This window comes from Sus scrofa, unplaced genomic scaffold (genome assembly GCF_000003025.6).
Source record: "Sus scrofa isolate TJ Tabasco breed Duroc unplaced genomic scaffold, Sscrofa11.1 Contig490, whole genome shotgun sequence".
Classification (NCBI taxonomy): Eukaryota; Metazoa; Chordata; class Mammalia; order Artiodactyla; family Suidae; genus Sus; species Sus scrofa.
The window spans coordinates 37,737-65,230 of record NW_018085226.1 but is presented as its reverse complement, the minus strand read 5'-3'; the positions used below and the strand labels follow the sequence as shown (position 1 = coordinate 65,230).

At 40.6% G+C, this 27,494-nt stretch overlaps 1 protein-coding gene across 2 annotated transcripts in view; it reads left to right on the top strand.

Moving 5' to 3' along the window:
- Nucleotides 1-27,494, top strand: part of LOC100518860 (multidrug resistance-associated protein 4-like) — a 168,193-nt gene that overhangs the window by 124,064 nt on the left and 16,635 nt on the right. For both annotated transcript variants that reach the window (XM_021082087.1, XM_021082086.1), the window contains 3 exons: nt 15,138-15,227; nt 25,380-25,552; nt 25,983-26,088. In XM_021082087.1, coding sequence (XP_020937746.1) covers nt 15,138-15,227; nt 25,380-25,552; nt 25,983-26,088 — 369 coding nt within the window. The remainder of the gene's footprint in view (nt 1-15,137; nt 15,228-25,379; nt 25,553-25,982; nt 26,089-27,494) is intronic.

Here is a 27,494-nt window from a genome sequence, read left to right as displayed (position 1 = left end):
TTTAGGGCCACACCTACCACATATGGAGGTTCCCAGGCTAGGGGTCTAATCGGAGCTGTAGCTGCCAGCCTACACCACAGCCACAGCAACGCGGGATCCGAGCTGTGTCTGTGACCTACACCACAGCTTATGGTAATGCCAGATCCTTACCCACTGAGCAAGGCCAAGGGTTGAACCCGCAACTTCATGGTTCCTAGTCTGATTCGTTTCCATTGTGCCAAGATGGGAATTCCTCCGACAAAGAAAGTATTGTCAATTGAAGAGGGATCCCATGTAAATTTAGTATGTATGATTGTAACTCAGAGTTTGGCACTGAACAGTGTCTGTCATCTTTATCATGATTAAACAGATTCATTTTTTATATTTGAGGCTTTTTTAAAAAAAATCAAAGCAAAAGCCGAGTATTTTTTAAACAGCCCACACTGCCCTTTTGGTATTTCCATTCCTGCATTTTCTTCAGTAGTTTGAAGAAACTGAACCAGAGCTGTCTCTTTAAGACTCCTCCCTGACTACCTGGTTTTCTTTCCCATTTTTCCTTATTAATAACAAAACTCAAAGAAAGAGGAGGTGGGTGTACTGTTACTGGTAAAGAAAGACAACTGGATTCGAGCCTAATACAGGCAGTGCTTTTTATCTGACACTGAAATCTTTATAAAATCCCATAGAACTGCTTGTTGGAGCTGCTGAAAGAGGATTTTATGAGAATTAAATTCAATCATTGATTCAGAAGCTACAGGCTTTAAAAAAAAAAAAAAGAGGAGGAAGAAGCCAAGATGTACAGTGACTTCCAGTGATTCCCTCAGTCTCGAAATAGGGGCACTGGCTGCCGCTTAAGTCAGGTCCTCAGATTAGAAATCAGAAGGTAGCTCTGAGAAAACAGCAGCAGCAGCTACTCTTGAGGATGTATTTTTTTTTCCCTCCATTCTTTTTTTTATAGTTGATTTAAAACGGTCTTCCAATTTCTACTGTATAGCAAAGTGACCCAGTTACACATATATACACATTCTTTTTCTCACATTACCCTCCATCATGTTCCATAACAAGTGATTAGATATAGTTCCCTGTGCTATATAGCAGGATCTCATTGCTTATTCACTCCAAGTGCAATAGTTTGCATCTACTAACGCCAAAATCAGTCCATCTCTCTCCTTCCCCTCTCCCTCTTTGCAAACACAAGTCTATTCTCTATGTCCATGAGTCTGTTTCTATGTTGCAGACATGTTGATTTGCATCATATTTTAGATTCCACATATAAGTGATATCATATGGCATTTGTCTTACTCTTTCTGACTTCATTTAGTATGAGAGTATCTAGTTCCATCCATGTTGCTGCAAAATACATTATTTTGTTCTTTTTAATGGCTGACTAGTATTCCATTGTGTATATGTATCACATCTTCTTAATCCATTCATCTGTCTATGGACATTTAGGTTGTTTCCATGTCTTGCCTATTGTGAATAGTGCTCCTTCATTCTTTTTTTTTTTCTTTTTTCTTTTTCTTTTTTTTTCTTTTTCCACTGTACAGCAAGGGGGTCAGGTTATCCTTACATGTATACATTGCAATTACAGTTTTTCCCCCACCCTTTCTTCTGTTGCAACATGAGTATCTAGACATAGTTCTCAATGCTATTCAGCGGGATCTCCTTGTAAATCTATTCTAGGTTGTGTCTGATAAGCCCAAGCTCCCGATCCCTCCCACTCCCTCCCCCTCCCATCAGACAGCCACAAGTCTCTTCTCCAAGTCCATGATTTTCTTTTCTGAGGAGATGTTCATTTGTGCTGGATATTAGATTCCAGTTATAAGTAATATCATATGGTATTTGTCTTTGTCTTTCTGGCTCATTTCACTCAGTATGAGATTCTCTAGTTCCATCCATGTTGCTACAAATGGCATTATGTCATCCTTTTTTATGGCTGAGTAGAATTCCATTGTGTATATAGACCACATCTTCCGAATCCAATCCTCTGTCGATGGACATTTGGATTGTTTCCATGTCCTGGCTATTGTGAATAGTGCTGCAATGACATGCAGGTGCAAGTGTCTCTTTTAAGTAGAGCTTTGTCCGGATAGATGCCCAAGAGTGGGATTGCGGGGTCATATGGAAGTTCTATGGATAGATTTCTAAGGTTATCTCCAAACTGTTCTCCATAGTGGCTGTACCAGTTTACATTCCCACCAGCAGTGCCGGAGGGTTCCCTTTTCTCCACAGCCCCTCCAGCACTTGTTCTTTGTGGATTTATTAATGATGGCCATTCTGACTGGTGTGAGGTGGTATCTCATGGTAGTTTTGATTTGCATTTCTCTTATAATCAGCGATGTTGAGCATTTTCTCATGTTTGTTGGCCATCTATATATCTTCTTTGGAGAAATATCTATTCAGGTCTTTTGCCCATTTTTCCATTGATTGATTGGCTTTTTTGCTGTTGGGTTGTATAAGTTGCTTATATATTCTAGAGATTAAGCCCTTGTCAGTTGCATCATTTGAAACTGTTTTCTCCCATTCTGAAAGTTGTCTTTTTGTTTTATTTTTGGTTTCCTTTGCTGTGCCAAAGCTTTTCAGTTTGATTAGGCCTCATGGGTTTATTTTTGCTCTAATTTCTATTGCTTTGGGAGACTGACCTGAGAAAATATTCATGACATTGATGTCAGAGAGTGTTTTGCCTACGTTTTCTTCTAGGAGTTTGATGGTGTCCTGTCGTATATTTAAGTCTTTCAGCCATTTTGAGTTTATTTTTGTGCATGGTGTGAGGGTGTGTTCTGGTTTCATTGCTTTGCATGCAGCTGTCCAGGTTTCCCAGCAATGCTTGCTGAATAGACTTTCTTTTTCCCATTTTATGTTCTTGCCTCCCTTGTCAAAGATTAATTGACCATAGGTGTCAGGGTTTATTTCCGGGTTCTCTATTCTGCTCCATTGGTCTGTCTGTCTGTTTTGATACCAGTACCACACTGTTTTGAGGACTGTGGCTTTGTAGTATTTCTTGAAGTCTGGGAGAGTTATGCCTCCTGCTTGGTTTTTGTTTCTCAGGACTGCTTTGGCGATTCTGGGTCTTTTGTGGTTCCATATAAATGTTTGGATTGTTTGTTCTAGTTCTGTGAAAAATGTCCTGGGTAATTTGATAGGGATTGCATTGAATCTGTAGATTGCTTTGGGTAGGATGGCCATTTTCACAATATTGATTTTTCCAATCCAGGAACATGGAATATCTTTCCATTTCTTTACATCTTCTTTGATTTCTTTGATTAAAGTTTTATAGTTCTCGGCATATAGGTCCTTTACCTCTTTGGTCAGGTGTATTCCGAGGCATTTGATTTTGTGAGGTACAATTTTAAAAGGTATCGTATTTTTGTATTCCTTTTCTAATATTTCATTGCTGATATACAGAAATGCAACTGACGTCTGAACGTTAATCTTATATCCTGCCACTTTGCTGAATTTATTAATCAGTTCAAGGAGTTTTGGGGTTGAGTCCTTAGGGTTTTCTAGGTATAGAATCATGTCATCTGCATACAGTGACAGTTTTATCTCTTCTCTTCCTATATGGATGCCTTTTATTTCTTTTGTTTGTCTAATTGCTGTGGCTAAGACTTCCAAAACGATGTTGAAGAGCAGTGGTGAGAGTGGGCATCCCTGTCTTGTTCCAGATTTGAGTGAGAAGGCTTTCAGTTTTTCCCCATTGAGGATTATATTTGCTGTGGGTTTCTCATACATGGCTTTGATTATATTCAGGAATGTTCCCTCTATACCCACTTTGGCGAGGGTCTTGATCATGAATGGATGTTGAACTTTGTCAAATGCTTTTTCTGCATCTACTGAGATGATTTATGATTTTTGACTTTTTTTTTTTGTTAATGTGGTGTATGATGCTGATTGATTTGCGTATGTTGAACCATCCTTGTGAACCTGGGATGAACCCAACCTGGTCATGGTGTATAATTTTTTTGGTATGTTGTTGGTTTCGGTTGGCTAAGATTTTGTTGAGAATTTTTGCATCTATATTCATCAATGATATTGGCCGATAGTTTTCTTTTTTGGTGGTATCTCTGCCTGGTTTTGGAATGAGGGTGATGGTGGCCTCATAGAATGTCTTTGGGAGTATTCCTTCTTCTTCAACCTTTTGAAAGAGTTTAAGGAGGATGGGCACCAATTCCTCTTTATATGTTTGATAGAATTCACCTGTGAAGCCATCTGGTCCTGGACTTTTATTTGTAGGGAGTGATTTTATGACCTCTTCAATTTCATTTCTAGTGATCGGTCTGTTCAGTTGGTCTGTTTCTGCTTGATTCAGTTTTGGCAGGCTGTAAGATTCTAGAAAATTGTCCATTTCTTCCAGATTGTCAAACTTGTTGCCGTATAGTTGTTCATAGTATTTTCTTATGGTTTTTTGTATTTCTGCTGTATCCGTTGTGATTTCTCCTTTTTCATTTATAATTTTGGTTATTTGGGTTCTTTCTCTCCTCTTTTTAGTGAATCTGGCCAGGGGTTTATCAATTTTGTTCACCTTTTCAAAGAACCAGCTCTTGGTTTTATGAATTTTCTCTATTGTTTTTTGAATCTCTATTTTATTGATTTCTTCTTTGATCTTTATAATTTCCTTCCTTCTGCTGACTTTAGGACTTCTTTGTTCTTTTTCTAATTTGTTTAGGTGGAGGGTTAAGTTGTCAATTTGGGATCTTTCTTCTTTTGTGAGAAAGGCCTGTATTGCTATAAATGTCCCTCTGAGCACTGCTTTCGCAGCATCCCATAGATTTTGAGAGGTTGTGTCTTCATTATCATTTGTTTCAAGGTAGTTTTTAATTTCCTTCTTGATTTCCTCATTGACCCATTGGTTTTTTAGTAGCATGTTGTTTAGTCTCCATGGAGTAGGTTTTTTCTCTTTGCTTTTCCCATGGTTGATTTCTAATTTCATGGCATTGTGGTCAGAGAAGATACTTGAGATAATTTCTACGCTCCTAAATTTATTGAGATTCTCTTTGTGTCCCAACATGTGGTCGATTCTTGAGAATGTTCCATGAGCATTTGAGAAGAATGTGTATTCTGATTTTTTTGGATGTAGTGTCCTGAAGATATGAATTAAGTCTAACTTTTCTATTGTTTCCTTTAGGATCTCTGTTGCTTTATTGGTTTTCTGTCTAGAGGATCTGTCCATTGATGTGAGGGGGGTATTTAGGTCTCCTACTATGATTGTATTCTCATCCATATCTCCCTTTATGTCTGTTAATATTTGTTGTATGTATCTGGGTGCTCCTATGTTTGGAGCATATATGTTGATGATAGTAACATCCTCTCCTTGGATGGATCCCTTAATCATTAAATAGTGTCCTTCTTTGTCTTTCTTTATGTCTTTTGTTTTAAAGTCTATTTTGTCTGATATGAGCGTTGCGACTCCTGCTTTTCTGTCATGTCTATTGGTGTGAAATACTTTTCCCCACCCTTTCACTTTCAATCTATATGTATCTTTTGTCCTAAGGTGAGTTTCTTGTAGGCAGCATATTGAAGGTTTTTGCCTTTTTATCCACTCAGCCATTCTGTGTCTTTTGATCGGGGCATTCAGTCCATTGACATTTAAGGTGATAATTGATAGATGATTATTTATTGCCATTGGAACCTCGTGTTCCAGTTGATTCTATGGTTCTCCATTCTTCCTTTCTTTCTTTCTTTTTTTTTTTTTTTGGTTGGATGGTCTCCTGTTATTATCTGCTTGAGTGTATTTTTTTTTCATTTTTTTCAAATGCAATAATTGGTTTTGGCTTGTGGTTGCCCTGTTTTTTAAGTATGCTAACCCCTTCCCATAATTGTGTGTTTTAGCCTGATGGTCCTGTAAGTTCAAACACTTCATTACTATATTAAAATTAAGAAGAGAGACAGACATACATACAAACAAAAAGGGTTATTTACCTCCTAACATCCCTTGCCCACATTTTATGGTTTTGATGACTCTTTTTTATTTTTTTCTTTTTAATTTTATTTTGTTTGAAGCATGTTCATGATTAAATCTGTATGCTGGCTTATTTGAGTGACTGCTCTCTGATTGCGGTTTCCTCAGTCCTAGTTCTTCCTCTTCTTCTTCTTCTTTTTTTTTTTTTTCTTTTCTTTTCTCTTCCCTTTCCTTCCTTTCTTTTTGGTTTAGAGAAGCCCTTTCAATATTTCCTTTAACCTGGGTTTTGTGTTGCTGTATTCTTTAAGTTTTTGTTTGTTGGGAAAAATTTTTATTTCCCCTTCTATTTTAAATGATATTCTTGCTGGATAGAGTATTCTAGGTTGCATATTTTTTCCTTTGAGCACTTTAAATATCTCTTGCCATTCCCTCCTGGCCTGTAGTGTTTCTGTAGAGAAATCAGCTGATATTCTTATGGGGGTTCCCTTGTAGGTAACATTCTGTTTTTCTCTTGCTGCCTTTAGGATCTTCTCTTTATCACTAACTTTTGCCATTTTTATTATGATGTGTCTTGGTGTGGGTCTGTTTGGGTTCAGTTTGTTTGGGGCCCTCTGTGCTTCTTGTATCTTGAATCCAGTATCCTTTAGATTTGGGAAGTTTCCAGCAATAATTTCTTCAAATATATTTTCCATTCCCTTATCTTTTTCTACTCCTTCTGGAATTCCTATTATGCATAGATTGGCCCGCTTTATATTATCCCATAGGTCTCTTATATTGCTTTCCAGTTTTTTGATTCGGTTTTCTGTCTGTTGACCAGATTGAGTGATTTCCATTATTCTATCTTCCATATCACTGATTCGTTCTTCTGCATTATTCATTCTGGTTTTTACTGCCCCTAGTTCAGTTTGCATCTCTGCAAATGAATGTTCTAGTTTTTCTTGACTCCTCCTTATATTTTCTAGTTCCTTTCTGAGGGTATCTGCATTACTGTTCATATCTTCTCTTAATTCCTTCAGTATTTTCACTATTTCTCTTTTGAAGTCCAGGTCTGTCAGACTGCAGAGATCTGTTTCATTGTTGACTGTTTTAGGTGAGTTCTCCTGTTGGTTTGACTGGGGGTGGTTTCTCAGCTTCTTCATCTTGCTTGTTGTTTTCTTTCTCCTGAGGGAGTTGTACTGTCCGTGATCGGGCAGTGTTTGCCTTGTCACTGCCGTGGCATATTTCCTGAGGGCTGGCGTTGTTGGTCAATCTTTTTTGAGGCAGTGTGGCTTTTCTGGAGTGTTGATGGGGCTAACAGTGTTTCTTTGAAGCAAAGGAGGACTTCCTGAGGGCAGACAGGACTGGGAGGTCCACCCCATGATGGTAGCAGATTTCACTTGGTCATGCAGAGCTTGCTCTGGTGTTTTTAGGCTGTGGGGTTCTTGCAGGGGGTTGGCGGTGTTGGGCAGCTGCTCTTCAGGGGTGCATCACCCCCTGGGGGCTGGAGCAGCTATCTGGGTCACTGAGAACCTAAGAGGCTCTTCCCTAGGGCAGCCCAACTCAGAAGGACAGCCTGAGAATGTAGGCAGATCTTTTCACAGTCTGGCCGAGCTTGTTGCAGCTTTTCTGGGCTGCAGGGGCTCTTCCAGGGGGCTGGTGGTGCTGAGCAGTTATTTCACGAGAGTGGGGCACCCCCTGGGAGCTTGGGCGGGTAGCAGGGCCATTGGAGACCCAAGAGGCTCCTCCCCAGGGCAGCCCAACTCAGAAATACCGTCTGAGATCTTTTCCCGACTCGGCCAGGCTTGTTGCAGCTTTTCTGGGCTGCAGGGGGTCCTGCCTGGAGCTGGCAGTCCTATGCAGCTGGTCCACTAGGTCTCAGCACCCCCTGGGGGCTTGGGCGGGTAGCAAGGCCCATGGAGACCCAAGAGGCTCCTCCCCAGGGCAGCCCGTCTCAGAAAAACCGTCGGAGAATTAGGCTGATCTATTCACGGCCTGGCTAGGCTTGTTCTAGCTTTTCTGGGCTGCAGGCCTTTTCTCGGGGGCTGGTGGTGTTTGGTGCTGCTCTGCGGAAGTGTAGCCCTCCAAAGGGCAAGCAGGCCTGTGCAGGGACAGCCCCTGCGGTGGTAGGCTTCAGGCAATTGTTGAGGCCAGCCCTCCTGGATGGCAGGGAGCCCCAGGTTCGGCGAGAGCGTAGGGGGTGGCGGGGGTGGGGGAGGGAATGCACTGGGAAGCACAGCTTTCTGCTAGCTAGCGGGCCTGTAAGCTTGCTGTGGCGTGGGGGGTATTCTATGGGGACCCACCCCTTCTTCTCTCCCCTCCCCAGCACGGGCGCAGACCAGGCTCTTCTCCCAGGTTCCCTCTGATGCTGCTTTCCACTTCCCAGCCCCTAGAGTATTGTTCCCTTCCTCTGCGACAGCTTTGTTTTCTAGTCTCCCAGGCAGACTCTGCCCCGTCAAAAGGTTTAGAGACCTCCCAAGCAGTTTCCGCTCTGCCCCGCCCCCCTAGCCCGGGGACTAATCTCTGGAGCCGAGGTCTCGGTGCCCAGCCCCCCCCAGGCGTCCCCGGCCCTTTCTCAGGGATTAACTTTCGGAGGCGAGGTCTCAGTGCCCAGCCCCCACCCAGGCGTCCCCCGCCATCCCTTTCCCGGGGACTAACTTCTAGAGCCGAGGATTCGGTGCCCAGCCCCCACTCAGGCATCTCAATTTTTGGTGACTGTGCCCGTAGTTCAGATGGTCCGTTGGGTTCTTGATCGGCTTTTCCGTACTCCAACTTACTGCTACACTCTGCTCTGCATCTGGGGATTCCTCCGGTTTGTTTGATCTTTCCCCCGGTAGGTGACTTTTCAGGGTGCGGTATCCCTTTCTCCTCCACAGTTCCCTTTCGGGAGCGCCCGTCCCACTCGGATTCACCTTCTCTCACTCTCCTCTTTTCTCCCGTTCTGCCCAGTAATGTCACGAACTTCTTGCCATTATTGGAGTTTAGGTTCCTCTGCCAGCGATTGGTTGCTGTTCTGTGCGAGTCATTTATTCTGTAGATGTGCTTTTTTTGTTGTGTTTGTGGGAGAGGGCAAGCGTGTCCCCCTACTCCTCTGCCATCTTGTCCTCTTGAGGATGTGTTTTAGTGGAGGGCAGTTTTCTGGTTTGGGATTGAAACGATTGGGGCAAACTGTTGTACTTTATCTTCGTCCTTTGTCACCAGTTGTATGGTTTTTGCCTTGATCCCAGGTGGTTTTAAGCCTCTGAAGGTGAGTGGGTAGGGTTTCTGTTTAAGATAATGAGGGTCTTGTCTTCCAGCAGTGCAGACACAAGGGCCAGTAAGTCTGCAGTTCTCAGTCTTGCAGCTGTGTTGAGGGATTATCCACTTACTACACTAAATGCTCTGATTCAGAGCTGCCAGTTTTGGGTCACACAGCTAATATGAACTTGTGTTATATTAGTTAAAGTACAAAAAATTACTACTGAATGTGGCAAAAAGGATCACACAGCTAATATGAACTTGTGTTATATTAGTTAAAGTACAAAAAATTACTACTGAATGTGGCAAAAAGGATTAAATTTATTTTTGGTTTGTTTTTAATAAATTTCATTGACGTATAGGTGACTTAACAATGTTGTGCTAGTTTCAGGTGTACAGCAAAGTGAATCAGCAATACATATACACACAGTGAATCAGCCATATATATATATATATATATATATATATATATATATATATACACATATATCCATTCTTTTCCAGATTCTATCCCCATATACGCTGTCACAGAGAACTGAATAGATTCCTCGAGATATACAGTAGGTCCTTGTTACCAGTCGACTTAGTATATAGCAGTGTGTATATGCTGATCTCAGCCTCCCAATCCATAGAAAGAATAAAATTTTTAAAGTATAAATTTTGAACCATGATGGAAACAATTTTATGTGCGGGGGGCTGTACCCAGAGTTCCCAGGCCAGGGATTAAACCCGCATAGCAGTTGCAGCCTGCACCACATCTGTGGCAATGCTGGATCCTTAACCTGCAGTACCACAAGGGACATTCCAAAACAGTTTGGAAACTAATGTCCCACTTAATATTTTACACTGAAGAAGAGCATTTGTTTCCCTGACTTTCTGTGCCAGCTAACTCTTGGTAAATGCAGTTTAATTGTGTTCCTTCAGAAAAAATATGTGTGGGCCAATAAATACTGTGTGTATTTATGTGAAGGTTGTGTGTCCTGCTATAAATGTCTACACTGCGTATTCTATCTGCAGATGTTTATTAAATTAGTTTATTAACTTCATTGCTCAGAGGTGAGTAATTGAATATCTGTCGGAAATGATCCTTAGTTTGACCTTTACCTGCCCTTGCAGTGTCTGTAAGTACTTTTATTACCATTTGAAGATAACAATGGTTTCTTATGGGCGAGTGATGAAAGTATAAACCAAAGTGACCTCTGTGCATAAAACACATGGACATTTTAAAACAGACATTGTTCATAAGTTACTGACTTTAATGAAAAATACAGCTTCAGTCAGTTACTGTTGTGATCAGTTATTCTTTTCCATCAACTTTTTATTGAAATTTGACTGATTTTGAAACATATTTGGCACATAACAGAGAAATAGTTATTAAACTATGTTCTTCCATCTAACACTGCTAAATAAATACTTGTAATTGTCCAATATATCCATTTAGACTGTTAGTATAGATTTCAGTGAGGGCCCTTATTGTTGTGGGAAATCTTAACCTTATTTTTTTTTTCTTTTTACAACAACCAGCAGTGGTTTGGTGCTAATGAGCAGAACCTCCTTAAGGCCTGCCGCGTGTCTGAAGGCTCTGACCACAGCTCAGCCTGAAGCAGCTGCAGGCGTCTGGCAGGGGCTCAGGAGGAGGGACTCCTCTTTCTGCAAAGAATCTCCCTTTAGTCCCCAGTCTTTGCAGAGCTTCATCCTCTTCAAGGAGTTTCCTGAAGAGAAGAAGGTGAGGGAGGTGACAGTAGAGAGAGGCCCCGATTATGAAGCAGGTGATTGAACTTTAAATGGGGTCCCTGGCCTGTTCTCCTGAACCAGCAAAATGGCTGTCAGTAACCTACTAATACTGTGAGCCTTTTCACTATGAATGGAAGGAACACATTAAAAAATGTTATTTAAAAAGTTTTTTTTTTTTTTTTTTTTTTTGTGTGTGTAGATTAGCTTAGGTAACTAACGCCTCTCTAGAATAGATGTTGAAAACCTGGTGGACACTTTAAACCTTAGACCCCTTACAAGACGTGAACTTGCTCTGTGAGAGGAACCTGGAGGGAGAAACTGTTCAGGTCACACAAGCTGTGATGGGCAAAGAGACATTCTTGTCCTTATTATGAGCACAGAGACCCTTCTCTCTTCTCCCAGTTGGGCTCAAAGCTGGTTCATTAACCATCACATCTCCTCAAACACGAGTCCTTGAAGGGTCCCGCATCTGGGCCCCGGAGTAGAATCTGGCCCCTGGTTTAGAGCCTTGAGGGAAGGTGGGGAGAGTCAGAGGGGAGGGGGGAATAGTGGGCACCAGCCTCCCCTCGCCTGCTCACGTCGTTTGTGTAAACCTCGTGGAAAAGCTGAAGGAAGCGCCATTGCCTGGCCTGTGGAAACAGAGTTGCTCATTCCAGAGAGTGAGAAGTTTTTCCAAAATGTAAAGTAGGTAATGGTGATTTCCCTGACAGGGAGCTCTTACCATTGCCTAAATGGTTGTTTAATCTTTGCTCCTAAATTTGAGAGTTTTAAGGGGACCTTACATTTGGGTCTCAGGATTTTTCAGCTCAGTTCAGTATTCCTTTTGTAATGTCATATGACCAGTGATTTTCGGTGCTTTGGAGGTATGTTGGCTGCTTAAACAGCTTTGTGCAAAGAGAGCTCCCTTCATAATTTAAAAAAAAATTTATTTATATGTAGTTAATTGACAAGGTTGGGATAATTTCTGCTGTACAACAAAGTGACCCCGTCATATGTATACACATATCCATTTCTCTCAGATTCTTTCCCCACATAGATTATCACCGGACACTGGGTAGAGTTCTCTGTGCTGTACAGCAGGTCCCCAATGGCCAGTCCTTCCATATACGTCAGTGTGCATATGCCAATCCCAAACCCCCAATCCAACCCTCACAGCTCCCCACCTGTCCCCTTTGGCAACTGTATGTTTTTCAATGTATGTGAATCTGTTTCTGTCCTGTAAATAAGTTCATTTGTGTCCTTTCTTTTTAGATTCCACATATAGGTGATATCAGATGATGCTGGTCTTTCACTGTCTAACTTCACTTAGTATGATAATCTTAGGTCCATCCATGTTGCTGCTGATGGCGTTGTTTCATGCTTTTTATGGCTAATAGTCCATTGTGTATCTATATACCAAATCTTCTTTTTTTTTTTTTTTTTTTTTGTCTTTTTTGACATTTCTTGGGTCGCTCCCACAGCATATGGAGGTTCCCAGTCTAGGGGTCGAATTTGATCTGTAGCCGCCAGCCTGTGCCATAGCCACAGCAACGCTGGATCCGAGCCGTGTCTGCAACCTATACCACAGCTCAGGGCAATGCCAGATCCTTAATCCTCTAAGCAAGGCCAGGGATCGAACCCCCAACCTCATGGTTCCTAGTCGGATTTGTTAACCACTGCGCCACGATGGGAACTCCTATACCACATCTTCTTTATCCATTCTTCTGTCACTTGACATGGAGGTTGCTTCCCTGTCTTAGCTGTTATAAGTAGTGTTGCAGTGAACACTGGGTGCATGTGTCTTTTTGAATTATGGTTTTCTTTGGATAGATGCCCATGAGTGGGATTGCAAGATCATATGGTAGTTCTATATTTAATTTTTTGAGAAACCGCCATACTGTTTTCCACAGTGGTTGCACCAGTTTACATCCCCACCAACAGTGTAGGAGGATTTCCTTTTCTCCGCACCCTCTCCAACATTTATTATTTGTAGACTTTTTGGTGATGGGCATTCTGGATGGTGTAAGATGGTACCTTAGAGTAGTTTTGATTTGCATTTCTTTAATAATTAGAGATGTTGAGCATCTTTTCATGGGTTTTTTGGCTATCCATATGTGTTCTTTGGAGAAACATCAAGTTAGATCTTCTGCCCATTTCTTTTTTTCTTTTAGGTTGTTTGTTTTCTTGCTGTTGAACTGCAGGAGGTGGTTGTATATTTTGGAGATTGATCCCTTGTCAGTTGCTTCTTATGCAACTATTTTCTCCCATTCTGTAGGTTGTCTTTTTGGTTTGTGTATGGTTTCCTTTGCTGTGCAAAAGCTTTTAATTAGGTCCCATTTGTTTATTTTTGTTTTTATTTTCTTTAGGAGGTGTATCTGAGAAGATATTGCTGTAGTTTACATCAGAGAGTGACCTCTGTTTTCCTCTAAGAGTTTTATAGTATCTGGTCTTACATTTAGGAATGTCTTTTTAATTTTGGATTTTGCTTAGTTGTGTCTTTTTTTGGTGGCACAGCGTGTGTCTTCTGCATCCATTTCTCTCTCACCAGACTTCAAACTAAGACAATAGAGGAAGAAGGTACGGGAGGCTCTCTGAGTGTTCTCCTTCTCCACGGCTATGGAAGGAAATGTCTTCTTCATCTTTCTTCGTGGGCTTTTGTAAGTGAGGAGGAACCAACAGTCCAGCCCAAGGCCAGGCAGGAGGATTTAAGGCTGGTGATTCCTTGCAAAAGCTCCTGGGCCCTCGTGGAAGAGTCAGGTCTCCTTTGTTCCATGCATCTCATTGTCCTGCCCCTTCACTGAAAGGAGCCAGTTGTGCTCTTCTCTGCTGCCCATGTTCTTGTGGTTTAGGTTACTAGAGCTTTCCAGAAGAAAACGTAAATGGCCTATGTGAGCTTATGTGCAAGATCCTGTCTTGAAACCTAGAAGGAGGCTTGTGTTTCCAGAGTGATTTACTTGTGTCTCTTCTGGAAGCTGATGAATAGGAACAATAGGTTTTTTTTTTTTTTTTGTGGTGCTCATCACAGTGGGTTTCAGGTCACCCTGGCCCTGCAGTTAATAATGAGGTTTTGTGAGGCTCATTCTCCTGATGCACCGTTGAGATGATGTAGGGGTCAGCGGGTGCTGGATCAGAGGTATCTCCTCATGAACAGAGGTACCGCAGACCTCAGTATCTGAAACTCTCTTTGCACATGTGGAGATGTCCCACTTATACACCTGGAGAGATTCTAGATCCCAGAAGACTTGCTAACCAATGCAGAAAATATCCTGGTTCATTCTTCAGGGCCAATGTGAAAAAATACAACAGTTTTGCTTTGAGGCACAAACCTCAACTAATCATGCTACTGGTATTTCCTAGTATCAGACCAGAGTGGACAATTTATCTAGCTTTCCTGATGCAAAGTTCCTCGATTAATAATAGTGATGATGATAATAATAATAATAATAATAATAATAATTTGTATTTTTAGAGCTGCACCTGTAGCATATGGACATTGCCAGGCTAGGGTTCAAATCGGAGTTGCAGCCACTGGCCTACACCATAGCCACAGCAAAGTCAGATCCAAGCCACATCTTTGACCTATACCACAGCTCATAGCAACACCAGATCCTTAACTCAATGAGTGAGGACAGGGATCAAAAACCAGCATCCTCATGGATACTGGTCAGATTTGTTTCCACCGAGCCACCACAGGAACTCCTCCTCAAATAATTATATCCTTATATTTTTGTTTAGGCAGTTGTTTTGTTGAATGCCATACTTTAGGTGTCAAGGATCATAGGATTTGCTGGCAAAATAACCACTCCTTGCTTAGTTTAACAAGAATTAGAGGGTTTATCAAATTAACAAAAGACTACAGTTAAGACGCTGGTTAAGGCATAACAGTAAAAGATAGAGATTCATATATCATCAAATTGGGGAAGCACCTACGTCCAGATCCAGGCAGCACTGGAGAGTCCTGTGAACAGCAACCTGGAGTCCCAGTTGGGAAGAGCTCAGTCCCACTCTGCAGGTAACTTTAGTTTGCCATTTAAAGGAGTCCTGCTTTTAGCACCAGGACATGGGCTGTTCTTTTCTCTTCTTTAGCTTTTTTCTTAAGATGACACAATTCAGCACTTTCCTTTTTTAGTGTTCAGTTGTCTGCAAGATATTTTAGAGCATACTTTGTACAATGGAAAATTGAGATACTGTTTTGTAAACAAGCATTTGCAGCCTTGTTTTTAATGATTATGGTAAATTTTGGTTTTCTGTATTTTAATTCTGTTCTATAATCAGTCTAGCATGATAAAAAGTGTAGTTAATTTAATAACATTCACAATTTTGGGGTATTTAGGAACCTGTTTTATTCACTGGGACAATGAGGAAAAATCTGGATCCCTTTCATGAGCATACGGATGAGGAACTGTGGAATGCCTTAGAAGAGGTAATTTATTAAATGTAATTAACTTGTTAGTATAAGTGTGTGTACATTGGTAGCACTGCAGTAATTAAGGGGAGCTTATGAGTTTCACTGACTTTGTTTACCTCCCAGGAGACCATTGATGACCTGGGTACACCTGTAAATGAAAATGTGTGTATTGATGGTGATGAAAACTAAGATGATGCCTTATGTTTTCATTTTAGCTTTATTCCTAGAACCCAGTGTAACCAGAGACATTATCTTGTCCTTAGCAAAGCACTAATCTAGAAAATATAATTATGGGTTCAAATTCTACAAAGTGACCCAATGAATTATTTACCTTAATTACCCTGCAATATTCACTTTATTCCTCAGGTCTTAGGGAACATCTACTAAGTGGAGACAATAGTAGTTTTTTCACTATTAACTGAGAGATAAATGAGATCATACCAATAAAAAGCCATTAAGTTTTGTAAGTGTTTATAAAGGTAAATTATGTAGTTGGGAGGTGATGTTAACTGTTTTTTGACAATCATGTCATTTTGATGCTGCAGCATGAATGCAGATAACAGAACCTGGGTCTTTTGCTCAGTGTTTATATGCAAAGGTTTATTTTTAGAAAATTTTCTGTTAAATGTGTGTTTCCCTTTACATGAGTTTTTGAATTTCCTTACCTTTTCATGAAAAGGACTTTGACTTCTTAAAAAATTTTTTACTTATACATATATGCATTCTTTTTCTCATAAAAGTTATTTCAGAATATTGAGTAGACCTTTCTGTGGTTTGTATATTTTGATACAGATTATTTAGTGTATTCACCCTAGTTTTGTAAATTGATTCTGTGATGGCTGAAGCTCTAGACTTGTGAACTGTAGACTGGGTTCTGTTTTCCCAGAGGACCTAGCTCAGGTTTTTGCTTTTAAAAAGAAGCACTTAATAAAAAGGTTCTAGGAGTTCCCATTGTGGCTCAGCAAAAATAAATCTGACTAGTATCCATGAGGACGTGGGTTCAATCCCTGGCCTCGCTCAGTGTGTTAAGGATCTGGCATTGCCGTGAGCTGTGGTATAGGTCACAGACATGGCTCGGATCCTCCTGCATTGCTACAGCTCCTATTTGAACCCATCCTGGGAACCTTCATATGCTGCAGGTGCAGCCCTATAAAGACTAATAGTAATAATAGTAGTAGTAGTAGTAGTAATAAATAAAAAATGTTACTAAATGTTTAGCGATCTCGTTATTTCAGAGAAGTGTGGCTTGCTTTTTTTTTTCTTTTTGCTTTTTAGGGCTGCACTCATGGCATATGGAGATTCCCAGGCTAGGGGTTTAATTGGAGCTGTAGCTGCCAGCATACACCTCTGCTCATGGCAACACTGGATCCTTAACCCACTGAGCAAGGCCAGGGATCGAGCCCACAACCTCATGGTTCCTAATTGGATTCATTTCCTCTGCGCCACAATGGGAACTCCCAAGTGTGGCTTACTTCTTACAAACATGTTTTTTAAAAAAATGCAAATCCATGTGACTGTTCACATTCTTATTTTGATCTGGTGCATTTGGCATTTAGTGTCACGCTTCTAGGCATAGCTCTGAAGTCTGTGGGTGGATTTGGAGGCCTGACAATTTCCTGCTAGTGATTCTGGTTCCTGAGGGCATGTCAGCACTCATTCTTTACACACTCACTTTGCATTCAAGCAACTGGTGGGATTTTATTCTCCTCAATCGAGCCAATTACTTCACCTTCTCTGACTTGAAAGACATTGCACCTCTCGTATTTCATTTAAGTTTGTTAATCTTTCTACATTGAAATTCTGGAAGAGAAAGGTGGGGAGAGCAGTTAACCATCACACATAAAGAAAAATAGGATGATCCATTAATTTGAAATCACAAGGTAGATTTAATGGTGAAATTGTGGAGGATTTTATAGCTGTTCAAGATCTCAAAAACATACCAGATTAAAAAATTGCTACCAGGAATATGATTCTATTTCTGCAAAATACATATATACCCATTAAGTAGCTATGTATATGCACAGAGCTATGTTTAAATGTGTTTTGTTAGGGTATTGTTAAAAAACAATGGAGAAAAAAAAAATGGAGAGACAGGATTAAGATGGCGGAACAGAAGGACTGAAGCCCAACTTCTCTCCTAAAGACATCAAAATTAGAACCAAATGCTGAACAGCCTTCAACCAAATGGACTGGAAACTTTCAAAAATATCCTACTTCTGAAGACAAAGAGGAGGCCACATCAAGCGATTGAAGGGGCGATTATGTGATATAAGCAACCTGGTACCTCCCCGGTGGGAAGCCCACAGACTGGAAAGTAACTGTATCACAGAGACTCACCTACAGGAGTGAGAGTTCTGAGCCCCACATCAAGTGCCCACACCTGGGGATCTGGTATTGGGAGAAAGAGCCCCTGGAACATCTGGCATTGAAGGCCACTGGGGCTTCTGCACAGGAGCTCCCTGGGACTGGGGCAAACAAAGACCACATTCTTGAAAGGCACACACAGGCTTTCATGTGCACTGGGCCCCAGGGCAAATCTGAGGCTCCAAAGGAATTTGGGCTGGACCTGACTGCAATTCTTTGAGAGTTCCCTGGGAAAACAGCGTATGACTGTGGCTCATTGTGGGGGAAGGACATTGAAGGCAAAGCTTTTGGGAATATTTATCAGTGTATGTTTCTCTAGAGGTGGCCATTTTGGGAAAATCTGGCCCCACCTGTCAGCACTGAGAAGCCCCATGCCAAACAATAATCCATGTGGGATCACAACCCCATCCATCAGCAAACAGGCTGCCTAAAGACCCGCCCCCCAGGCACACAGCTGCCTCTAATCTCAACCAGAGACAAAGCTCCACCTACCAGTGGGCAGGCACCAGTCCCTCCCATCAGGAAGCCTACAGCAAGCCCCTGTACCAACTTCAGCCACAAGGGGTGGGGGCAGACAACAGAAGTAAAAGAGCCCACAACTCTACTCTCTGCAAAAAGGAGATTGTACCAAAAACCTATAAAAATAAAAATGAAAACATAGAGAACTATAACTGAGATAAGGGAGAAAGAAAAATCCTAGAAAAACAGCTAAGTGATCTGGAGACTATCAGCCTCCAAGGAAAAGACTTTAGACTGATGATGCTGAAGATGATGCAAGACATTTGAAATAAAGTGGAAGCAAAGACTGTTAATTTAGAGCAAACATTGAGCAAAGAAATACAAGATTTAAAACTTAAGCAAGAAGAGATGCAAAATACAATAACTGAAATAAAATATTCGTTAGAAGCAGCTAACAGCAGAATACAGGAGGCAGAAGAACGAATAAGTGAGGTGGAGGACAGATTAGTGGAAATCACTGATGTGGAACAGAAAGGAGAAAAACAATTGAAATGAAGAGAGTCTCAGAGAACTCTCGGACAATGTTAAATGCACCAACATCTGTATTATAGGGGTTCCAGAAGGAGAAGAGAGAGAAAGGGACAGAAAAAATATTCGAAGAGATAATAGCCAAAAACTTCCCTAACATGGGAAGGGCACCACTCACTCCAATCCAGGAGGTGCAACAAATACCATATAAAATAAGCCCAAGGAGGAACTCCCCAAGACACATATTAATCAAACTGACCAAAATTAAAGACCAAGAGAAAATCTTGAAAGCAGCTAGGAAAAAGAAATAATATACAAGGGAACCCCGATAAGGTTATTGGCAGATTTTTCAGCAGAAACTCTGCAGGCCAGAAGAGAGTGGCATGATTTACTTAATGTGATGAAAGGAAAAAACCTACAACCAAGATTACTTTACCCAGCAAGGCTCTCATTTGGATTTGAAGGACAAATCAAAAGTTTTACAAATAGGCGCGAGCTAAGAGAATTCAGCACCACTAAACCAGCTTTACAACAAGTACTAAAGGAACTCTTCTAGGCAGAAAAGAAAAGGCCGCAGCCAGAAACAAAGATACCACAAATGACAAGTCTCTCCAATAAAGGCAGTAAAGATAGGAAATTATCCACGAACAATTATACTACCAATATCAGAAATTGTCAGAAGAGGAGCCTACAAATACAGGACATGGGAGATGCACTTTCAGTTAAGAGACCAACAACTTAAAACAATCTCGTATTTATATCGAGTCCTATATCAAAACTTCAGGGTAACTGCAAACCAAACATCTACAGTTGATACACAAATAAGAAAATTAACTAAAGACAGTCATCAAACCAGAAGAGGAGAGAACAAGAGAAGAAGGAAAGAAAAGAACAAGAGCAACAAAAACAAATCCAGAACAGTTAATAAAATGGCAATAAGAACATACATATCCATAATTACCTTAAGTGTAAATGGACTAAATGACCCAACCAAAAGACGTGGACTGGCTGAATGGGCACAAAAACAAGACCCATATGTATGCTGTCTTCAAGAGACCCATTTCACTTCTAGGGACACATACAAATTGAAAGAGTGAAGATGGAAGAAAATATTCCACATAAACGGGAATCAAAAGAAAGCTGAGTAGCAATACTCTTATCAGACAAAATAGACCTTAAAATGAATATTTTGGTGACAAGGAAGGACATTACCTAATGATCAAAGGATCAATCCAAGAAGCAGATATAACAATTATATATGCACCCTACATAGGATCACCTCATTAGATAAGGCAACTGCTACCAACCTTAAAAGGAAAAATTGACAGTAAGACAATAATAGCGGAAGACTTTAACACCCCACTTATAGCAATGGTCAGATCATCCAGACAGAAAATCAACAAGGAAACACAGGCCCTAAATGAAGCATTAGACCAGTTGGACTTAATACATATTTATAGGACATTCCATTCAAAAGCAGGAGAATACACATTCTTCTCAAGTGCACACGGAACATTTTCTAGGATTGATTAGATTCTGTGCGAAAAATCAAGCCTCCATAACTTTAAGAAAACTGAAATCCTATCAAGCATCTTTTTTGACCACAATGCTATATGACTGGAAATCAACAACAACAAAAAAAAGTGCAAAAAATGCAAACACATGCAGACTAAACAACCAATGGATCAATGAAGAAATCAAAGAGGAAATTAAAAAATACCTAGAAGGAAATGAGGACAAAGATACAACACTCTCAAACCTATGGGAAGCAGAAAAAGCAGTTCTAAGAGGGAAGTTTATGGCAATACAAGCCAACCTCAGGAAACAAGAAAAAGCTCAAATAAACAACCTAACATTGCATCTAAAGCAGCTGGAGATAGAACAGATAAGACCGAAAGTTAGCAGATGAAATCATAAAGATCAGAGCAGAAATCAATGAAATAGAAATGAAGAAAAGCATAGAAAAGATCAATGAAACTAAAAGTTGGTTCTTTGAAAAGATCAACAAAATTGAGAAACCCTTAGCCAGACTTAACAAGAAAAAAAGAAGACTCAAATCAATAAAATTAGAAATGAAAAGGGAGAGGTAACAACGGACATCACAGAAATACAAAGGATCATAAGAGACTACTACATGCCACTATATGCCAATAAAATGGAAAACCTAGAAGAAATGGACAAATTCTTAGAAAAGTATCATCTTCCATGACTAAACCAAGATGAAATAGAAAAGATGAACAGACCAATCACAAGTACTGAAATTGAAAGTGTGATTTAAAAACTTCCAACAAACCAAAGTCCAGTATCAACCAGATGGCTTCTCAAGTGAGTTCAGTCTAACATTTAGAGAAGAGCTAACACCTATCTTTTTGAAACTATTCCAGAAACTCACTGAGGCAGGAACACTCCCAAACTCATTCTGTGAGGCCACCATCACCCTGATAACAAAACCACACAGAGATACCATAAAAAAAGAAAATTACAGGCCAGTTTCACTGACGAACATCGATGCAAAAATCCTCAACAAAATACTAGCAAACGTAATTCAACAATACATAAAAAGGGTTGCACAAAATGATCAAGTGGGATTTATCCCAGGGATGCAAGGATTCTTCAATATCTTCAAATAAATCATTGTGATACACCACATTAACAAACTGAAGAATAAAAACCATATGATCCTGGGGAGTTCCCGTCATGGCTCAAAGGTTAACAAATCAGACTAGGAACCATGAGGTTGTGGATTCAACCCCCGGCCTCGCTCAGTGGGTTAAGGATCCAGCATTGCTGTGAGCTGTGGTATAGGTCACATACATGGCTCAGATCCCAGCGTTGCTGTGGCTCTGGCGTAGGCTGATGGCTACAGCTCCAATTAGACCCCTAGCCTGGAAACCTCCATATGCCGCAGGTGTGGCCCTAGAAAAGGCAAAAAGACACACACACACACACACACACAAAATATGATCCTCTCAATAGATGCAGAAAAAGCCTTTGACAAAATCCAACACCTATTTCTGATAAAAAACTTTTCAGAAAGTGGGCATAGAGGGACCCTACCTCAACATAATGAAGGCCATATATGACAAATCCAGAGCTGACATCATTCTCAATGGTGAAAAGCTGAGAGTTCCCACTAAGGCCAGGAACAAGACAAGGATTTCCACTCTCGCCACTACTCTTCAACATAGTTCTGGAAGTCCTAGCCACTGCAATCAGAGAAGTAAAAGAAATAAAAGCAATCCAAATTGGAGGAAGAAGTAAAACTATCACTATTTGCATATGATATGGTACTATACTTAGAGAATCCTAAAGACTCTACCAGAAAAAAGTTAGAGCTCATAATTGATTTTGGCAAAGTCACAGGATACTGCTTTTCTATATACTAACAACAAAAGATTGGAAAGAGAAATTAGGGAAATAATCCCACTTACCATCCCATCAAAAAGAATAAAATACTTAGGAATAAAGCTACCTAAAAGCAACAAAAGATCTCTACTCTGAAAACTATAAGATGCTGATGAAAGAAATCAAAAACGACAAAAACAGATGGAAAGACATACCATGCTCTTGGATTGGAAGAATCAATATTGTCAAAATGACTCTACTACCCAAGGCAATCTATAGATTCAACGCAATCCCTATCAAAATACCAAGGACATTTTTCACAGAACTCGAACAAAATATTTTAAAGTTTGTTTGGAAGCACAAAAGACCCAGAAGAGCCACAGACTTCCTAAAAAAGAAAAATGGAGCTGGAGGAATCAGGCACCCTTACTTCAGACTATACTTCAAAGCTATAGTCATCAAAACTGTATGGTACTGGCACAAAGACAGAAATATAGATCAGTGGAACAGGATAGAAAGCCCAGAATTAAACCCACGCACCTACAGCCAACTCATCTATGACAAAGGAGGCACAAATATACAGTGGAGAAAAGACAGCCCCTTCAATAAGTGATGCTGGGAAAACTGGATGGCCACATGTAAAAGAATGAAATTAGAATACTTCCTAACACTATACACAAAAATGAACTCCAAATGGATTAAAGACCTAAATATAAGACCAGATACTATAAAGCTCTCAGAGGAAAACATAGGCCAAACATTCTCCAACATAAACCACAGCAATATCTTCTCAGATGCACCTCCTAGAGTAGTGACAATAAAAACAAAAATAAACAAATGGGACCTAATTAAATTTAAAAGTTCCCGCACAGCAAAGGAAACCCCAAACCAAACAAAAAGACAACCCACAGAATGGGAGAAAATCTTTGCAAATGACAAGGGATTAATCTCCAAAATTTATAAACACCTCCTGCAGCTCCATACCAAAAAAACAAATAACCCCATCAAAAAATGGGTAGAAGATCTAAACAGTCAGTTCTCCAAAGAAGACAGATTGCCAAAAACACATGAAAAGTTGTTCAACATCACCTATTATTAAATAAATACACATCAAAACCACTATGAGGTACCACCTTGCATGGGCCAGAATGGCCATCATCAAAAACTCTACAAACAGGAGTTCCCGTCATGGCACAGTGGTTAACGAATCTGACTAAGAACCATGAGGTTGCGGGTTCAATCCCTGCCCTTGCTCAGTGGGTTAAGGATCTGGCGTTGCCGTGAGCTGTGGTGTAGGTTGCAGACACGGCTCGGATCCTGTGTTGCTGTGACTCTGGCGTAGGCCAGTGGCTACGGCTCCAATTTGACCCCTAGCCTGGGAACCTCCATATGCCACTGGAGCGGCCCGAGAAATGGCAAAAAGACAAAAAAAAAAAAGGCTACAAACAATAAGTGCTGGAGGGGATGTGGAGAAAAGAGAACCCTGTTACACTGTTGGGAGTGTAAATTTGTGCAACCACTGTGGAAAACAGTATGGCGATTCCTGACAAAACTAAGCATAGAATTTGATCCAGCAATCCCACTCCAGGGCACCATCCAGAAAAAAACCATGACTCGAAAAGACACACGTACTCCAGTGTTCATTGCAGCACTATATACAATAGCCAAGACATGGAAACAACCTAAATATCCATCCACAGAAGAGTGGATAAGGAATATGTGGTATATATACACAAGGAATGTTATTCCGCCATTAAAAGGAAAGAAAAGTAACGACATTTGCAGCAACACGGATGCACCTAGAAATTATGCTCAGTGAAGTCAGTCAGACGGGTGAGACACCAACATCAAATGCTGTCACTTACATGTGCAAAATATAAAAAAAGGATGCAATGAACTTCTTTGCAGAACAGATACTGACTCACAGACTTTGAAAAGCTTACGGTTTCCAAATGAGACAGGGTTGGGGGTGGGGGACAGGCTGGGATTTGGGGAAGGAAATTCTATAAAATGGGGTTGTGATGATCACTGTACAACTGTAAATGTAATGAAATTCATTGAGTAATTAAAGTGATGAATAAATAAAATTAAAAAAAGGTTCAATATCTTTTACAATCCTATCTTGATAGATAGATCCATTATCTATTTATTACAAATACACACAGATTTTTTTTCCCCTTCATGTGACTCTGAAGGCTACAGATGCTTTAGAGAAGGGTTGTGAAATATTTAATAGGCTTGGAATTTGAGGAGGGAAGTGTATGTACACACACACACATATAAAAAAACTGAAAATACTGGTAAATCATTTTTCTTTTTTTTTTTTTTTTAAGGGCCCCTCCCACATCATGTGGTGTTTCCCAGGCCAGGGGTCGAATCTGAGCTACAGCTGCCAGCTTATACCACAGCCACAGCAATGCCAGATCCTAGCCACCTCTGCAACCTACACCACAGCTCAGGCAACATCATATCTTTAACCCACTGAGCAGGGCCAGGGATTGAACCCGAAACCTAATGGATACTAGTCAGATTCATTACCTGCTGAGCCACAGTAGGAACTCCTAGTAAAATCATTTTTCTATTTGTCTCCCAGCTTGAGATCTGTCTTCACAGATTTTAGGTAGTAAAATTACTCTAGAATTTTAGAATATAGTTTTCCATGGACAGAGAGGTTATGTTAATTAGGAGACAAATCCTGTTAAAAACTGTCTTGGAGTTCCCATTGTGGCTCAGCAAGTTAAAAACTGGACATTGTCTCTGTGAGGATGGAGGTTCCATCCCTGGCCTCACTCAGTTGGTTAAGGATCTGGTATTGATAAAAGCTGCAGCATAGTTCACAGATGCAGCTCAGACGTGATGTTGCAGACAGCTCAGATATGTTGTTGCTGTGGCTGTGGTATAAACCCCCAGCTGTACTTCTGATTCGGCCCCAGCCGGAAAACTTCCATATGCTGTAGGTGCTGTAGTAAAAAGAAAAAAAAAATTTTTTTTAAAAAGCTACTGTAGAACTTGGCCTAAACTTATGCTTAATACATCTGTAGGAGCAAAAATTAAAATAAAATTTAGTGGCTTCTGAATTCTGATAATGATGAGGTCGTGGAAGTGGTAGAGGATAATACTGCCTTTTTAAAATGCATTTGGAACTTTGTGTAAACAGAAATAAACCTGAGTTTACTTCACAAAGTGTGTGGTTTCTCTGTATGCTTCTGGAATTGACCCTGTTACCACAGTGATGTCTCTTTGAATGAGAAATCACCCCATCATTGTGTTTCTCCAGGAATTCTTTCTGTGCTATATTGACTCTAGCATCTTTCTCAGTGATCGCTCACTGGCAGGAGCTCCCCCCATCACCTGGCTGCACATGTAAGATACGTAGGAAGTCCTGAGGCCCTCAGAGCGCGAATGTCTAAGAGGCTTGTCTACTTCAGTATCAGTTTGTTGAGGAAAATGTCATTCTTTCTGTATCCACAGGTTCAACTTAAAGAAGCTGTTGAAGGTCTCCCTGGGAAACTGAATACTGAATTAGCAGAATCTGGATCGAACTTGAGTGCTGGACAGAGACAGCTGGTGTCCTTTGCCAGGGCTATTCTCAGGAAAAATCAGATATTGATTATTGACAAAGCCACATCCAATGTGGATCCAAGGTCTGGAGCTGGGGTCCATGAAACCTGGAATCCAAACATTAAATGTAGTATATGGGAAATATTTTGTGATGCTGAGAAATGTTTCTAATTCTTTTCTCCACCCAAAAGATAGCTCTTGTTATCATTAATCCTAGAAAACAGAAGAAGACACCAAAATGTGTTATGTATTATTCATGTTGTTATGAAGTATCCTATGAGAGCTAGATTTCTAAATTTCGCTCCTGAGCATTTCAAGTAATTTCAAGGGAAGACTATTTCCCACTGTTTAAAGAAAAATAATAAATTTCTAAGGAAAGTTTTTATAGTTTTTCAGGAACAAGATTAAGTCTTACAGTGTTATTTTTTAAAAAATATGAAAACATCATATGATTTTTAAACTCTGTCTGCTTTTCATATCTTTACTGAACTAAGTCACCTTCTTTCATTCCAGAACTGATGAGGTAATTAAGAAGAAAGTCCGTGAGAAATTTGCCCAGTGCACTGTGTTAACCATCACAAACAGGTTGAGCACCGTTATTGACAGCGAATTTGTAATGGTAAGAGCCTCGTCTGTGGAATTTCAGTTGTTTCTGTTTATGTTCAATTTTTTAACTCATCCTTCCTTGTAAACCTTGATAGAAACCTCCAAATAATTTAATTTTCTCTTAATTTCTCCTCTGATTCCTGATGTTAACTCGGGTACTTAACTCTGCTTTCTGAAGGTGCTTTTGAATAATTTCATATTAAAAACTTATTTGCATTGTCATTTTTTAAGATGGTTAACCATGAAAATATTCAAAATCCATGTTTGGCTTCATATTTCAGATGGTGAGACATAGTCACTTTCACTGTGTCACAGCTGTTTCAGCTTTTTTGGATTCCTTTGATCCAAAAAATTAGCCTCTCATTTAGACTGCCCCGAGGAGGTTGGCTAGGGTTCCAGAATTTCTCAGCTGTTGCTGTCAGAGGGGAGTCCATGAGAAGAAATGGCCTAGTGAGAAAAACAAAGTAGTTCAACAGAAGGGACTTAATATAGGAAATTTGTTACATAGGAATTTGAGGGATAGAAAAATGAAAGAAACACCAGGATAAGAATTTTAGGAACCAACTCCCATGTCCTAGGACAGATGTCCAGACCTAAGAACCGAGAGGAGAGGCTCTAAAGAGTCAGCGCTCAATCCTCCAAGTCACCGTCCAGCTGCTGGTCATGTCTGTGAGGGAGCCCGAGGAGGCAGGTTCTCCATGTGCTGAGAGAGCTGGGAGCTGGGAGCAGTCATCACTGCTGGGGTGATGCTGCAGGAGGAGCAGAGACCAGGTAGACCATTAGCTGAGTCCCACTATCGGTCTCCCTCTGGTGCCCCCAAGTGGCAGAACCTCCCGAAGGGGAGCAGGTCACAGAGCCTCTGAAATGAGATTTGAGAGACCCAGCCTCTGCATCACAGATGAGAGGGTAGAAAGAAGGGAGCTGGGGAGCTGAGGGCCTGTAGAGAAACACCCAGCAAGTGTCTTACACAGCAGATCTGGACTCTGCACACACAGCAGGCTTCAGGCTTGGTCTGTGGGTGTCTGTCTAGTGTCTTTCTTCCCGTTGTGATTGGCTCTTTGTTCTTTAGTGATTTAACATTTCCTTCCTTAGCTTATTTCCTTCCTTCCTCCCTTTATTCTTTACTCTTTCTTTTTAATCTTCTCTCTTTCTTTGTTCTTTCCCTCTGTTTTTGCTGAGTTTCAATATATGTTAGGGTGTGGCTTTATAAAATGATAAGGAAATCATCCCTGAAAGGAAAACCTTTGGCTGCGTATAATCCCACAGGAATGCAAAGTATTTTAAGGTTAACCCCTAGCCTGTGACAATGAGTTGATTTCAGTGATCTTATTAATGCTAAGTAACCACTGTCAGGAGACACCACAGGATCCAGTGATGCTTGCAGGAGACTCCGATGATGGCTACCATTTTTTAGCAATA